The sequence below is a fragment of the Spermophilus citellus genome (genome assembly GCF_964194105.1).
Source record: "Spermophilus citellus genome assembly, chromosome: 14".
Taxonomy (NCBI): domain Eukaryota; kingdom Metazoa; phylum Chordata; class Mammalia; order Rodentia; family Sciuridae; genus Spermophilus; species Spermophilus citellus.
Window position 1 is genome coordinate 43,487,256 of NC_138194.1, and position 18,061 is coordinate 43,505,316.

The following is an 18,061-nucleotide window of genomic DNA, read 5'->3' on the forward strand; positions in this document are numbered from 1 at the left end:
ATATATACATATATATGTGTGTGTGTGTGTGTGTGTGTGTGTTTGATGGTGGTGCTGGGGGTTGAAATCAGAGTCATGTGTATGCAGAGTACATGCTCCACCACTGAGCTATGCCCCCAGCCCTCTATGACCTTAGAACAGATACAACAAGTAAAATTCCTGAACAAAAGGATCAGCATATTAAGGTTGTCAATACATGTCATTAAACTGCTTTTCTGAAACCTTGTTATTAATATGTATTAGCAATGCACACAGTGTCCATTTTTACCACACTGTAGACTGTGCTGATTTTAAATCTTTGCCAATTTGATGGGCAAGGGGCTGAACACTGACTCTAACTTGACAATTCTGATGACTGTATGTGAAGTCCAGCAGGTTTCCTGTCTTCCTGTAGTTGATAATGAGAATGCTTTTCTCTTGAAAAGTGTCTGTTTATGGATTCTGCTCATTTCTTTTTCTAAGCTATTTATTTTTATTTTATTTTTGGGGGATACCAGGGATAGAACTCAGGGTATCTCATCTATTTTTCTTAATGAATTGCTATAATCATAGTTTTTGTTTTATTACCTACAAATATTTTGCTCAGTTTTGTCTCTTAATATTACCTGTGGCTATTAAAATAGCATTTGTTTTCTTTCCTGATTATAGAAGGAATAAGGGAATGTTATAGAGAATTTGAAATATATGCAAAAGAACAAACATGAAAATGGTAAAACCCCAAATTCCAGACATCATCAATGTTAACATTCTGGGGGGTTATCTTTCCATGTGCAGCCATTTATTTATTCAATATATATTTAATGAGTGCCTTCTACAGGCCAGGTACCATGATAGAGTGAAAGTAGTGAATATACTATATAGCACATATAATTTTTGACAGAACTGAGAGCAAACAATATTTATATGGTCCTCTTCTCCACTCACACTCTTATTCTTCAAAATAGTACCTTTTAAAAGTAACTTTTTACTAAAAAAAATACTGTTTAAGGAATTTTTACAAACTAAACACATTGGTTCAACCAATACCCACATCAGGAAACAAACCTATAATCAGAATTCCATAATTACAGCTGTTTCTTTTTATAAATACTTGCCTTTATTTCTCATTAATACAAATTCCTACATGTGTATCAACCATTTTTACGCTTTCAAAGCTTATCATCCAATGACCCTCCAAAAATTCTGATTTACTTATATTTTATCCTTGTGTTTTATCATTTTATATTTTAACTCTTTAATTAACCTATTTTACTTTAAACATTGAATAATCCATTCCTTTACTTTTGTTAGATTTAACTGAACATATACAAAATTTTTCCATAGGTTGGGTCTATGCCCTGACAGCCAGTCCAATGTCAATGTTGGGCCATAAGTCTATGTTTCATTGTAGAATATAAAACATTTTAATAATTGGTTGAGACAGATGCGCACCTATCACATTTTGTCAAAAATTTCTAAGTACTTCTGCCTACCCTTACAAACAAAACTTAGAACAATATTGTCCTATTGTGAAAAAGAATAGGAAAGAAGGTGCATTTAGTCAAACTTCTCCTGTATCTGTAGTAAGATGTTCTAGTTTTATCTACTTATTTCTTACAAATACCTTTCATATAGTTCACTCCTTATTTTTGTTTGAATTTGTGTTGTAGATACTGCTATTTTACAGCTTAATTTTTTGAGATGTTAGAATTCTAATATAATATACATCAGTTGTAGATGTAGTTTTGTATTGTTTAATATTTGTGAAGCCTATTATAATAGATTATTCTATTATTCTAAGACTATTCTAGCTGATTCTTCTCAGTTTTCTATGTACTTAAATTGCTTTTCAAAACCAAAAATGTCAATCTCTTTCATTTCATTAATTATAGTTCATGTTCTACTATACTGCTTAAACTTTCCAGAATAGCAGCACTGACAGAAAATATTTTTATTTTGTTTCCATTTTAGTGGTAATTTGTCCATATTATCTTACTGCTAAGTACAATGCTGGCTATTGACATAAGGTAAATGTCTTGTATTAAACTACTCTAGATTTTGACTCCTAATTCTCTGATATCAAATTATGGAATTATATAATATTTTCATATTCATATTTTTAACTTCAGATAAAGGTAAATGATCTTATGAGAAATGATGAAGAAACAGGAAGAAAATTAAAATTATCTATAAGTAATGATAATAAATAAAATACAGGCTATGCTTCTTTCTTGGCCATCAATTGCAATGCAGTTAAATTCAATACAATTTATTATGTCTACGAATCATTTGTTGCTTGAAAAGCTTCTTTTTCTCCCTAGGATGAGCATACAATAGCTGGAGACACAGGAAGGCAAATTCAACTCTATGTCTTCTATGTGGAAGGGAATACAAATTGGTATTCTATTCTAAGACAATATAAGAGTTCAATTAAAAAAAGACTTCTTTAATAGTCAACATGTATAAGAATATTAAAAAGTATGTTGCCAGGATTTAAAAAATGTAATCCCTTTTAGTTGCTGAATTCATAGGAGAAAATAAACAAACATGCTACAGCTTATGTAACAGAGCTGAAAATGAGAAGTGGGTTGGGGGGTGTATGTGCATGGTTGTGTGCGTAGAGGAACATTTATGTTTAGGCTGTAATTATTGATATGCCCACACACTTTCATAGAGTTATCTTTGGCTCACGGAAGGGTCTGAAAGCTGAGGTCAGGTTGAGCCTTTCCTATAGCATCTTCCTTACCAGCACCCATAAAACAAAAGAGTTTCCTCTTTGTTTATAGGAGATAAAGCATTTTCTAGGTGAATTATATTTATTCAATTAAAAAATCAACTTCTGAATTAGTTTAAATATTTTATGCTTTGGGGAGCACAAGACTTATTAGGCAGTACAGTGTGCTATATTTGAAATCACTTAATATTGGCATAACTGATATTTTTGAAGATATTTTTCCTAGCTAAATATAAATCTCTAAGTAAGACATTTAAAAAATTAATCAATAATAATCTCAGTTTTAGAGTAATAAAGTATTGCAATTTTAAAGATTAAGGTGCACTTCTTTGCTTTACAAGGAAAATCATTGGACCTTACTATTTGGAAATGATGGTTTTACCTATACACTATCCACAATCTCCTCTCCTTGGTCTTGATTCATCCAACTGAGACCAGAACCTTCTGCCCCATGCCATTTTTTTTTTAATGGAAAAGGTGAAAACAAGAGGCTCCAAGTACAAAAGCTTAAAAATCAGAGCTGGGACAAGGAGTCTACAGAGGAAAGATCCCAGAAAGGGTGGGAATATTCTTGTTGTGAATCCTGACACCAAAGAATTCTCTGGTTTGTCCCAACTAAACAATGCACCAGGAGAGCAGAGAGGGGAGTTCCAACATAACCTCACTCTAAACTGGGTGTCGTGTATGGGACAGCTTCACATGCGTGTGTTCCCAGGGTTCGGACTACTTCCCAACACTGATCCCTCAGGAGTAATGTGTGACCTGGGACTAGAGGTCTGGTTCCTACCCACTCTTTAAGTTCACCACCTCAACTACACCAGTTAGCACGGCAACCATAATGCTAGACTGAAAGAAAACTCAATATGAGCTTAGTCTATTCAGATTTACAGCCATCTCTTTTTTTTTTTTAAAGAGAGAGTGAGAGAAGAGAGAGAGAGAGAATTTTTTTAATATTATTTTTTTAGTTCTCGGCGGACATAACATCTATGTTGCTATGTGGTGCTGAGGATCGAACCCGGGCCGCACGCATGCCAGGCGAGCACGCTACCGCTTGAGCCACATCCCCAGCCCCTACAGCCATCTCTTAACTCTGGAAAAGTCCACCTGGAGGATGAGCAGCCCGGTAAACTGAGACATTATTGTGGCTGAAAGACTCTCTTCACTGTTTGCAGATGCTTTTCAATAAAAATCCAACAGAAAGAGCTCTTTCTCTAGTCAGAAAGAGTCAACATTAACTAAAGACACTAATAAAAAGAAAACAAACAAAAAACCCCCAAACCCCATAAACAAAACAAAAAACAAACAAAAATCTCCAATTCCATACTTACAAAATCATAAAAAATGACTTCCATATAAGCATCATTGTACTGCACTTGGAGAACTTTTTTGCAAAACGACATGTAGGATGCTAGTCAGACTTAGAAATGAAAGCCTGAAGCACACTATGGAAATAACGTCTAAACCCATCTATGGTGAAAGAAAATATTTTATTTTATCCTACAATAATTATGTCTCCCTGTCACTCATGTTCCTTAGCATGTCAAAGATTTTTAATTATATAGAAAAATAAACTTTCTCCTTTTTCTTTCTTTTCCTGAAGTATCAACAAAATTAATGCAGATTATGATTTTTTTAAATTTAAAAAGTCAGTGAGATGTGAAGCAGGATTTTTAAAACTGAAATGAGCTAACTTTTGTGTTAAGATATTTCTAAATCAATCTTTCTCTGTCTCTCTCTCTCTCTCTCCCTGCTCCCCCCCCCCCCAAGTATCAGGGATTGAACCCTGGGGCACTTAAGCCACATCCCCAGCCCATATTTAAAAATTTTAAATTTGAGACAGGGTCTCACTAAGTTGCTTAGGGCCTTGCTAAGTTGCTAATGCTGGCTTTGAACTTGCAATCCGCCTGCCTTTGCCTCCTGAGCTGCTGAGAATACAGGCACACAGAATGATGGCTAGCTTCCAAATTTCTTTAACAGTTATAACCTCAATTTTCTAAATCATATCCCAATAACCATTTTAAATACACACTTTGATAACACAACAAATATTACTGGGAGTCCTCACATAATGTATTTCATTATTGAGAATCATATTAAGCAAGAGTGAACCAAGTTACACAGAGGGGTAGCTGGCAAAAAGCTAAGAATTTAGAAGAAAAAAAGGCCAAATGTCAACAATCAGAGTTCAGAAATCATACTCTAAGCTAACCATGAAATTGTTAAACGCCTTCAAATTCTTGTGCCATAGACCTTATAAAACCAAATATATGCAATTTAAATATATTAAAATATTCATGTCCCCTGCCACCACACACTGCTGATGGGTGTGTGAAAGCAGGCATTACCCCATCATTTCTGCCTGATGAGACATTTCTGGTTTTCTTAAGAACATTATGCCAATAAACTTATTTTTGCCAGAAATATTTTTACATTTTTATTTCGAAAGAAACTTATATTTGCAATGACCAGTCCCAGGTTTGTTGAACTACAAAAATATAAATGAAAAATTGAAAAGAAATATAATTTTAAAGTTTAATTTAAGTACAATTTTATTTTAAAACTTTAATGCAAATCTAGACCAAAGACAGAATCCATGTGAATCTTTTACTGATATTTTTGTTGATACTTTCATAGTACTCCTATGTAAAATAACTTAAAATCAACTTAAAAGGCTGGAAGCTTAAAAACTTTCTCCTACTATTGTTTTATGTATTTGGTTGATGTATCTTTGTTCCTCTTTCTACTTTACCTTTAATAATAAATAGTCTTCATACACAGACCACTAGTTTTTCTTTTTCTTAATATGGGTTTACAGGAAAAAAAAAAAAAAACTTCCACATCTGTAAACTAGAACTTTAAACATCTACTTCATATATATTTGTTTAAGGACAATTTTAGTCTCAACATACACTTCAGTGTGAATAATACCCATTGAACAAATAAAAATCTGTATTAAATCAAAACTGCATTTAGAAGATTTTTGGTTTATATTATAGTAAGTTATTACTTTGACTAGCTTCTCATTTTTTCACCGCACAGCTTTGGCACTGTATAGATAAGCTGTGGCATTTTTAAGAAGGTGAAGTTTCAAAACAAGAGCAAATTACTGTTAATATCTTCTTGATGGGTGTTATTAACACCCATTAACATCAATAAGAGTAACAGGGTTGTACCCAGGGCAAAATATTAGCCTACTCTATATCTTTAGTAACAAATGGAAACTTAGGAACGAAATGTTAACATTTAGTGAAATACTGATTTTTTTTTTGTGCTGCTTTTTCATGAAGTGAAATACAACCATAAATCAGAAACAGCTTTTGAAAATAAGTATGATTATTAAGCTTTTATGAAGGCAATTCTGAACTCGTCACTCACTTAGGATATTTCTACCTTAAAAATAGCAATGCCTTATATGTAATTTTCTGGAGAAAAGTGGACACTTTTTTTTTTTTTAGAGGAGAGAGAGAGAGAGAGAGAGAGAGAGAGAGAGAGAGAGAGAGAATTTTTAACATTTATTTTTTAGTTCTCAGCGGGCACAACATCTTTGTTGGTATGTGGTGCTGAGGATCGAACCCGGGCCGCACGCATGCCAGGTGAGCACGCCAGGCGAGCGCGCTACCACTTGAGCCACATCCCCAGCCCCAAGTGGACACTTTTAAATGCAAAAAAATTGCATTTTATTTCTAAGTGTAAAATCAATATTTCACTTAGAAATGGAAAAAAGTAAAGCACATTTAAATAATTTTATTGCACTGGAAGTTGCCAATTCGTCTGTGAGTAGATTCATTGCAGATGAAAAGAAATCAAAATACAGGACAGATGTTGAACAAACCGCATTTAAGTTCTGTCACACACTGGCATTTTTAAAAAGATTTTGGATCATCTATTAAATAAGGTGCATTTTGCTTGATTTTGAAAAGGGAAACATCAGGAAATATTTAAAGGCCAATTGCTGCCAATTAACTTTGATCAGTTAAAGTTCTATTTGAATCTTTCAGATTCTTCTCCTGTCTGAAATAACATACATTTATAAAATCTAGCAAAACAACAACTTGATGATTAATGCCTGTTGGCAGCCCTACCACAAGCTTGCTTAAGAGCAAGATTTAAATAAACAACTGTCTCTATTAAGGAGGGAGTGAAATGTAGTTCTAGTCATGTTTTCTCATAATGGAGATGTGAAAAAACAATATTATTTATTCTTAAGAATGTGGCTTACCAAAATCCTTGTGTTTGTCAGTCCCCATAACACATGGAGCATTACAAAAGTTTCTCCAAAATTGCAATTGACCAATAAAACCATCAGCAGTTAGAGAGAAGAAATCCTAGCAATCCAAACAGCAGAGGCCTGACTTAAATATTCTTCAGACAACTGTACTAGCCAGAAAAGCATCTGATATAATACAGTCAGATCCTGACGCAGACTAGATATGCAAGGATCATGAGTTCTGTTGAGTTCTAAAGGAAATACATCTCAACACTGATTATAGAATTGAGAAATATGAAGCTTCTGATAATCAACAAAATGCAATATTTAGGATTCTTGATATCAAATTTTAATCCTTACCCATGGGTAGTATGGGATCTAACTTTGAATCACAACAGCCAAAATAAAGCAAAACAGAAACACCATGAAGGCCAAACATTGCTGTATAGTAAAAAAAATCCCTCTAATTTTTCCAACTATTTTAAGATATAATATTCCATCGTTACTTTCAAAATCGCCCAGCTATTTTCAGACATGCAACATAGAGTATGTGCAAAACAACTGGAACTTACTTCTAAGTCATTGAAAAACAGGTGTGTGTCTGCCAAGTTGAAAATCATTTCCTCCATTCGTAGTCCCAGGGAAACTGAAGTGGGTGGATCCTAAAAGAAGAATTGTAAAGGTCAAAAACATATACACTCCTCAGATTACATAAAATACAGTGTCATGTCAAAAGGAAATCTATCAGAAGAGGTAGAAAGCAAGAGACACACAAGGAGTCCTGGGCTCCAGATGCTTTTAATGTGTATTATTGACTCTGTGTACAAACTTCAGGGACTTACTGCATAAAAAGTGCCCCAAACATTGTTGTTACTTTGCATAATGAAGAAATAACTTGTTGCCTATAATATCAAAATATTATAAGATCTAGGGTTACTTAGACATACAGAGGAAATTCAGCTTTATGCATCTGTTTCAGGAGCAAGAAATTCGGTGAATCAAGAAGTCATTTTTTATATTACACCACTGATTAATTTCACAAAGGTGATAAATATAACTTCTCTAGATGATAACTCTCTATCATCTCTATTTATTTGGACTGCATGTCAACTTCAAGTATACTCTAGTTAGGAAGCTGTGGCCAAGCTGATCATCTGGCATCATGTCCAGCTCAGGAGACTGATCTTAACAAACAGCTGGTACCGTTCACTGAGAGGGGAGCACTAGTATTCAGAAATGTCCAGTGGCTTCTAGTACTTCAAGCCTTAGATCCTACTGGTGAGTTAGTCAATCTTTCCCATAAACACATATCTTAATATCTCCTGCTACTGAAATGAACTCAGGGGCTATGCAGCTATTTGTATTTTTTTAAATTCTTTTTAGTTGTAGTTGGATACAATACCTTTATTTTATTTATTTATTTATATGTGGTGCTGAGGATCGAACCCAGCACCTCACCCATGCTAGGCAAGCGCTGTACTGCTGAGGCACAACCCCAGCCCCTATTTGTATTCTTTATGGTGTTACTATATTTGTAATGTATCAAACCCAGGAAGCAACATGATTCATAAGCTGAAATCTTGCAGACTAAGTAAAGAAGAAGAAATTTCCAAAGAAAAAGTACACAAGGGATATAAAACAAGTGAAGATTTTATTGGGAATCTAAAATTAATATCAACTTTTATGTGCATGGCATTTAAAATTTTTCCCCAAAAAATCATTTCTGATATACTACTTTATTATCAAAACAAACATTTGGAGTAAGTACATTATCTACCTGTATAATCATTTAACTTGGGAAGTTGTAATTAGAGAAATTATGCCTAGGTTACACTACCCATCCAGAGGAAGTGTATTCTGTACCTTTGAGCATTATATTAGAGTTGAGAACATAAAACTCCAAGAAAGTAAGATCCTAATTATCCAATCCTGTCCAACATAAGTTTTACATATTCAGTATTGTCTTACAAACACACTATCTTCATCCCAAATCTCAAGACTTGCATGTGTCTTACATGCATTCTACTCTCCAAATATCTAAAGTCTATCATGTCTATCTTCTCCTGCCCTTTGGGAGGCAGCAAGAAGTGATAGAAGAATCCTAGATTGAGAGGCCAGGCACTAACTTTGCTCTACCATAGAATAATAAATTTAAAAATCGTATCTCTCAATTTGGTACACTTAAATGTCTCATTAACCAGGAGAGAGCAGGAGTCTGGATTGGAGGGATGGAAGCTACTTCCCTAGCAACTACCACAGGCCACTCTGCTGCAACCAGGAAGGTAAAGCCAGCATCACCACACTCTGCCAGATCCACCCAACCCTCTAGCACCCCCCCACACCACCAGTCCTGACCATACCCCACCAGCACCACTTATCCTGCCCATACCCTGCTAGTACCACCTATCCTGTTAGCACCATCCACACCCCATCACCACCCACAACTCTGCCAGCACCACCTATCCTGTTAGCACCATCCACACCCTATCACCACCCACAACTCTGCCAGCACACCTATCCTGTTAGCACCACCCACTCAGTTAGCACTACCCATTCCTCACAAGCACCGCCAACCCTGTTAATACCACCTACACCTAACACAGCCCCTAACAGCATTGTCGTGTAGCTGTCTACCAGTAGTTCCAGAGGAAGGAAAGAGCATTCGTGAAAATGTGGTAGGATGGCATCCCTAGCTGCAATTCCTCTTCTGAGCACTTTCTCTGGCAGCTGATTGACAGTGGTAAGGAGGCAGAGGACACAGATTGCCAAAAGCTAGAGGTTAGACTGGCACAGAGGCAAAGCAAACACCCCAGGAATTATGAAAGGACAGGGAGGAAATAAAGATGCAGAGACAAATCAAGTGTCCAAAAAAATGGCAGGGGAGGTACAAATGAAAACAATTCTCTCAAATTTCCTTTGTGGTGATTCATGCTCCTCAGGTCTCTTAAATTGTCCTTGTTTAATACCACCTAAGATCTATGAAACCTCCTAAGTTGTTGAAGAATGAAAATCAGTTAACAAGAAAAGCTAACTCATTTATTATAGGTTTTATAAGAAATTGTTCATTCACAAGGATGCTATCACTGAGTGTGCTTGGAAAGAACTAATGTTCAAATGTGTCCTGGAGCAGAATTAACCAGTAGAGGAAGTTCAAACAGCTGTTTCTAAAACAAAACACCTGACTAAGGTGTATACTCCCTCTAGTTCAGGCCAATAAAAATACACTGACTTGTCTCATAACCATGCCAATGAATCTTTTTATGTGGCAAGGGTGGAGACTCACCACATTTATTTAATTGCCAAGTATGGAATTTATGTGCCATAGGATTGTTACTTTTGAAAAAGTATTATTTCTCCTTGATATGGTTGCTTATTTATATGGCCATCAAAAGAATTACTCTATTGTTTGTTAATATATAGCTTACTTTAACTTTTCTTCATAAATTACAGTAATGACTTGCTGGTTGGAATAGTAATAAATTTTAAAGGCTTGTTCAGTCTGTGGTAAAATACAACACAGATGTCGGCCTTATTTACCTTTTAATGTTATTCTCTTTTGTTATTAGCAGTCATTCCTTAACAGTTTTTAATACCTGCCGCTCCACAGAACATTTGAAACATTTACTATATCGAATGTGCAACTGGCAGTTAACTGGAAAGAGAATTTTAAAACAGGAAGGAGATCTGGTGGAGACCAGTGTTTCTCAAACATCTTTTAACCAGAATCCACAGTAAAAATTAAAAAAAAAATCATTTTACAAATCATTTTACACCATGATCCATCCATCCCTCCCCCCTCCCCCTCAACTGACATTTAGTTTGGCAAAATAAGACTTGACTCACTATGTGGAGTGCTTTTTGATATTTTGCATTTCAGAGCCCTCTCATGATCAATTTACAGTTTGCAAAGCAGAGCTGCAGGAGAGACCCAGTCATTGACATAGAGATGGGGACTTTGGTTCCAGCACCTGTGGTTTTGTGCATGGTAGCTGAGCTGCCAAGCCATCACACCCTAATTATTTCACCTGAGAGAAACTAGCAGAAGGGAGACAGATAACCTTGGCCACAGATTTCTAGCAACTGGAATTCTTCTCATATCAGTTAGATTTCATTTTCCTATTTTAATACCTTCAAAAATTTTCAAATGTGTCAAATGTGACAAAAGCTAATATCGAACAGTTAATAAGTTAGTCATGGCTGGATGGCTTATTTTGGCATAAAAGAAGAAAAAGAAAACACTCTCACACCAACACTTAGGCATGAAAATCACCATGTCTTTGGCTTAATTTTACTTTTCTTGAAATAACTAATCGTCTTGTAATAATGAAATCCAGGACTGAAGTTATGAAATGACTTTCTCTAGGACAACATTTTTTTTGCTGTATCACTTTTGAAAATGAATTTAGAGCTTTGCCTCCACTTCAAAGTTATACCTCACTTTAGTAAATCTTTTTTTTTTAATTTTTTTTATTGATTATTTATCGCATTACATAGTTCATGATATATCATCTTTCATACATTAGACTCAAATTGTGCTTTGAACTCCCATTTTCACCCCAAATACAGATTGCAGAATCACATCTGTTACATATTCACATTTTTACATAATGCCATATTAGTGACTGTTGTATTCTGCTACCTTTCCTATCCCCTACTATCCCCCCTCCCCTCCCCTCCCCTCCCATCTTCCCTCTCTACCTCCCCTGCTGTTGTTCAATTCTCTCCCTCTTTTTCCTTCCCCCTTGCCCCTCATAACCTCTTATAATTTTATGTATCCTTGAAGGTCTCCTACCATTTCAAGGCGTGGCGCCGCAGAGAAGGGGTTAACCAGTCAGCAGGGAATTAAGTGGCTGCGACACGGTGGTATCCCACCAGCCAAGCCCAAGCCCGCACTGACCCCCGGGCTGAGTTCGGGATTGCAGTCGGGGAAGGAAGCCGGTAAGGCCCCGCCCCCCACAAGGGACACTCTGCTAAGGCAAACAGCGGCCACCATCTTAGAGAGCTGAAGTATCCACCGCCACTCTCCGACAGATTGCAGCAACAAAACAGGTGTGTGTGACCCAGCCCCGCCCCCATACATAGGGGGAGTTCGCATAAAATCTCTCCTAGACTTTCAGGGGGAGGCAGTATCAGAGTGAGCCTGCTAAAGGGGAGCTAGAGGCACCTCACTTTAGTAAATCTTATCGCCATACGTTTTCTGTTCTCTCCTGAACTTGACCCTTTTTGGCATTGTTTACTCTCTTCTTGACATTTCTCCTCCTGAGTGTCTAGGATGTCCATGATCTTTTCTGGACATCTTCCTCCAATCTGATTATCCATCACCTCTGTCAGTTCCTGGGCATCTGCTCTCCTCTATTCCTCACTCTATTCCGACCACGTTGCCACTCAAACACACTCATGGCTTCACCCATCACCCCACTTCCCTATCTCAGATCAAAGATCTTGACTGTAGGTCTGGACATCAATTATCCAGGGGACATTTTTCCTTGGATGTCCATAAAGCAGCTGAAACTCAATGATTGACAAGTCCAGTTCATTTTATTTTCTCTGGAAATGTACTGTATTCTTTCCTTAGATCAGGGGCCTCCTACCAAACCCAAAATCTGGCTGTCTCATGCATTGCCTCTCTCTCTTCCCACATCTAACTGTCATGCACTCTGCCACTTGGACCTGCAATTCCTGTGTCCCTTCTCTTCACCACCATTCTTTGTTTTCATGTTTTATTACACACTCCAGACCTGGTTCTCCTCTGTGAATGTCTTCAATGGTCTCCTTTCACTGGGGTCTATTTTCAGGGTCTGACTAACTCCCATTTCAACCTCTTTCATGAAATACCCAAACATTTCAGCAAGTACCAAAGGACCATAAATGTCTGGCTTTTACTTTTCTCCCTAATATGTGACCTATTTGTGGTTTTTCCAAACTATTTTTTTATCATGAAATTCTTCAAAAGATGATGAGGTTTAAGCCTAATATATATTATACTATTGTGTACTATAATAATATATTTAAAACATACTATGTCATAGAACTATAGTATCATGTCAATTTATTTAATAATATATCTTAATTATAATATAAATAATATATAAATTTGAATTAATATAAACATGAATAAATGTTATATTAATTGGAATATTTAAATATGCCATATTTTAAAATATATAGTTATAAAAGTGAAGTGAACTGATCCAAAATCCTACCTAAAGACCTTAATGATATTTGGGCAAGGGATCTGTCCTCACACGATACCCACATTAACATACTGAGGCCTCTGACCAATACTGCACCCCCCATGCCACCATTCAACACCTCTGCCTCCTGATCTTTCCCAGCTGGGCTCAGCAGCCACTGGGTACCACAGCTATTTGTGCTCTTGTCTAAAGAGGGCACAGGATTATCCCTGTATCCTCCTTTTGTTTAGGTTTGGAACTATTTTATTTCTTTTCACCTTTAGTAAAAATGAGCCACCAGAGAAACTCCACATCGTGTAAAACCATGAGAACAGGATCCTAATTAAAATGAGTTATACACCATGTACATATGTCAAAATATACTGTCCTATTAAGTACATTTAAAAAAGAATAAAAATTAAAACTTTAAAAAATATTAAAAAAAATAACTGCAGGATTCAAAAGTGGTTATTACTTTTCTGACAACATAATGGGAACTTTATATTTCTATTTTGTGTAGAATGCATTGTTTGGTTAGATTTCTTTTCTCTCTATAGCATTTCAATAATATTTTAATTTTTAAACTATGAACCCTCATTTTTATCTTATCCTTACATTCATCTCTCCACAACCTTGGTACCCAGGACAATGCCTGGTATGAGGACTTACCCAGAGTTTGGTGGAGAATAAATGCATGAAAAGCAATATATAAAGAGTATTTTTAAAAATTTCAACAAAGTAAAAAGATAAAATTCAACCTTTAGTTGGTTGCTAGTGTTTCTGGTCAATTAAGAAAATATATTTTTTGCCTGGGGAAAAAGATGGACATCTGAATCCTACATACCTATCTACAGACCATAGTATTAAGCATGTTCATTAGTGCAGACTATCTGATTAAAAAGCAGCTTATTCTTAGAATAGCTGCTTATAAAGCCTTCCTTTTTAATTTGATGATGTGGATAATATTAGCATAATATCAGTATACTACGATTTTTTTAAACTCAGTAGTGGCATACATTATAACATTTTACAAAATTCATCCATATGTGTTATTAAATTTAGTTCTCTGATAAAGTTGAATAGTATAGTGAAGAGGCACAAAAAGAGAAAATACAATCAAAAGCTTTATCGGTTTTTTTTTTTTTGTTTAATGAGGAAACTACAAATTTACTGCAGGTCCTAAGCCCTAGAAATTCTTCCCTTGGAAACCTCCCATTTTATGTTTCTTAGCAAAACAGAATTCAATACAGAACTAACACCACCCTGGGAATGAAATCCAGCTCTGCTTCTAAATTTTGTGGATATTAGAATTGCAAATGTCTGCTTAAAGTCAGTCATGAGAGCAAAGGAACTTGTGGCCATGCTGGCATACCCATGGCTGTCTTCAGTACATCAAAAACAAGTTATATCTACTGAATGGAAAGTGATATTATGTAGAAAAATTAAATAACAGTGAAATCTGCTTAGTGTCTGTAGACCTAAGCCTAAACAATTGTTCTGCCTTCATCCTTTATCAAATGGTCTGTAATTATCCCATTGACTCAAGATATTTTTCTTATGTTTCTAGAACTCAGAGACTCAAATTATTATCCTATACACAAATCACCAGCATCATCCCTGTCCACACTATCATTCATTTAACTGTTTCCTGAACTTTTTCTTTTCAGACTGATCACTCTATTACACACAACAGTCATGAGATAAAAATGTTTACAAAATTTTTCTAGACAAAAGTAGTACACAGGGATACTGAAATGCCACTAAATATAGTCTCTAGGGAGATTTATGTCTGTTTCCCTTAAATTTACATGTTGAAAATATATAGTCAGTTTTGAAGTAGATGGAAGAAATGAGGTGTCTGGAAATGCAGGTAGGTGCTAGATCATCCAAGGACTGGGGTATTGCCTGCCTCTTGCTTCCATGCTTTGTTTTATAGATGGCCCATGTTTGATATACTTAAATCATTAAAAATAGACTTTTTTGCAAGAACAATCCATAGTGCTTCAGATACTTGATTCACCAGGATTCTCACACCAGATAAAGGCACAGTGGCCCCTGCCTTTGGTTCCTTGCTTATATCAGGAATTGTCTTAGGGTGACAAGTAATGAAACTGTCTGGTGCACAGAGCTCATGAAAAGGTTAGTCAGCTCATCCTCACAATGAACTAGGTCTAAAGCTGGCCCCAACAAAAGGCATGTGAGTGGGGCACTCTTTTGCTACATGTCACAGAAGTTAAAGGAGACCCTGTGGTCATAATTCGAGGGCAAAGAACTTCTGCATACAGGGCAGAAGAACGCCAAGATCTCAGACTCTCTGGATCACAGCACAGGCTCTGCAGTCACCGAGTCTAGACTGGGATTCTTGCTTTGCCATTTACTAGCTGTTTGTGATGGTGGTCAGGAAAAGTTACTCAACCTCTGGGTCTCAAGACCCTTGCCTGCAAAATGGGAATAAATTGGTTTTATTTGTGAGATTGAATTTGGCAGTACATATAAAATTCTGAACTAGTGCCTGTCGGATTATAAAATGCCACTTATACTACTGCAGTCATTTCTCCCATAACTATTGCAACAGTAGTCATGCGGAATAATCCAGACACAGGACTCCAGGCCATGAATGCAAGAGATGCATCAACACTGTGTCTTCTAATGTTCAGATGGTCACCCTGAGAAAGCACATTTTCCAACTTTCATTAGAAGGAAGTTCCAGGGTGGCACTATTGTGAAGTGGAGTACACTTAGAGGTAGGCGTACTGTGAGGTCTTTGGGGCATGCCCTGAAGTGGGGTAATGGGATCAGTAAAGCTGACTGAGGTGGAAGCTATGCTGGGACCATGTAGCATGACCAGTCCTAACAGGGGAATGCCATTGGTTCTCCTTATGGCAACTAATCTTCTTGGTAAGAGAGTTGGTTCTCACCTCCAGGAAAGATGACCCCCCTCTAGACAAAAAGTGCCCCATAGTCTAAAGATCTAGAAACTGAGTAGTGGGAATGTCATTCAAATGGGATCCAGACACCATACCAATTCAAATGAAATCTAGAAGTGTTTTTCAAAGAAACCAGTCACTTGATAGCCAAGTAGTATGATCACTTTGATCATGTAATGTGTGATCATTAAAGGTGAAACTCTGAGTAAGAACTTAAGCAAAGCCCAAATCCACCGCTTACACTCAAAATTAACAAATAACTGAGAAAAATAGGTCGTGGCAAAATCTTGACCTTGCCCAAATTTACTAACATTTTAAATGGCTGGTAGTGATACATGACTATAGAGATAATTGTCGATGTATATTCCAGGTTGAGTACCTTCAATGTGCAGTCTTTGAAATTTTCAGTGCTCAAAAAATGATCCTGTACTTTAACATCATATTATTTTAGAGAAGTCTTGTTTGTGGTAGGGCCGAGGGATAAATTTGTGGGAGCCCTTTAAAAATATCAGTGAAGCTGGGTGCAGTGGTCTATGCCTATAATTCCAGCAACTTCAGAAGCTGAGGCAAATTGATTGCGAATTCAAAGCCAGCTTCAGCAACTTAGTGAGACCCTTGTCTCAAAAAAGAAAGAAAAATAATAAGAAGGACTAGGGATGTAACTCAGTGGTAAACTGCCCTGATATTAACAAAAGGAAAAAAATGAATATCGATGTAATATGAAACTAACAACAACCATAACAAGAAGGAGCAGTGGAGTCTCCCTGTGTCAGTTTAGGGACAAACTACATCTACTGTTCTGTCCACTCAAGGTGAGTTACATGCAATATGGACTGAGCATGCTTCATGAAGAGGATATGGGTTTGAAATCTTTTTTTTTAATTACTTAAAAGCAAAAAAGATCTTCCACAAATTGAGCATCCAATTGTTTACACATGAAAGTTACTCTATTCCTTGACTCTCTGATGGGAGCATTAGCATTTCTCCCTAATGTCAATAATTAATTTCAAGTCAAGATGAGTACATTAGATTATACATAGGTGTCTGCTGAATATTTATTCTTACACTGAGACTTTCAAGAAAGCTACCTATAGAGAAAATGCCTATGGCTAGACTCAAGCTGCATGTAGGACAGTTGAATCTACCTTTAAAATTAGCCATCAGGTATACCTTTAGATTAATTCACATTTGCTCCCTGACTTGATATGATGGCCGGTAAACTGAAATTCACTATGCTGGTACAAAGAAAATCAAGGAATGTTGCACCTGTCAGATTGTTCATCAAGAGCCACTGAAGACACCCATCTCTGCCTGAGGTGACTTGAAGCCTCCATCAAGGATATGCAAAAACACTGTATGGCTATTCAAGGAAGGGAGGCATTTGAGAAAAGTCTCAAAATTAAGAAAATGAATGTTGAATCCTCTTAAAATTTTTTTTCATCAGAAACAGCTCTGTGCTAATTATCTGCAATAGAAACTGTTACTCCTTTAACTTCTGGTAGAAGAATCTACACAAACTTGACTCGTTTGAATTAAAGACCTTATGGCTTAAAAAACTCCCCTAACTTCTGCATTTTCTTCTTCTTAATTTATTGTCTTTGAGCTAAAGAGAAAGGATGTATGGGATAAAGAAGAACATCCCATAATGGACTGCTAGAGGAGGCTGTCCAACCAGAAAATTGAAGATTAAAAAAATATAACATTCATATACCCCATCTATGAAGTTGTAATGAAAAAAAAAGTAGAAGAGAAAAAGGGAAAAAAGAGAAAGAAAAAAGAATAAGAAACCCGAATCTGATTAAACATCTTTCTAGCTACTGGTTTGTAGGAAACACAGGGGAAGAAGGAACACATTAAATATGGAACAGGGATACAGTCAAGAGAATCCAGACTTAAGGATGGATGTCTGATTACTTCCAGGGAAACACTCAATTAAAAGGGGGAAAAAAAACTAAATGAGAATCTACAAATGGGAAATCACCAGAGAAATATGAAATATAACTATAAATAAACCAACAAATTCATTGGAGTAAAATGCTCC

The 18,061-nt window shown here is 36.2% G+C and overlaps 1 protein-coding gene across 15 annotated transcripts in view; it reads right to left on the bottom strand.

Annotated features, from left to right (window-relative positions):
* EYA1 (EYA transcriptional coactivator and phosphatase 1) overlaps positions 1–18,061 on the bottom strand; it is a 312,348-nt gene that overhangs the window by 35,348 nt on the left and 258,939 nt on the right. For all 15 annotated transcript variants that reach the window (XM_081266699.1, XM_081266694.1, XM_081266706.1 and 12 more), the window contains one exon: positions 7,493–7,582. In XM_081266699.1, the coding sequence (XP_081122825.1) occupies positions 7,493–7,582 (90 nt within the window). The remainder of the gene's footprint in view (positions 1–7,492; positions 7,583–18,061) is intronic.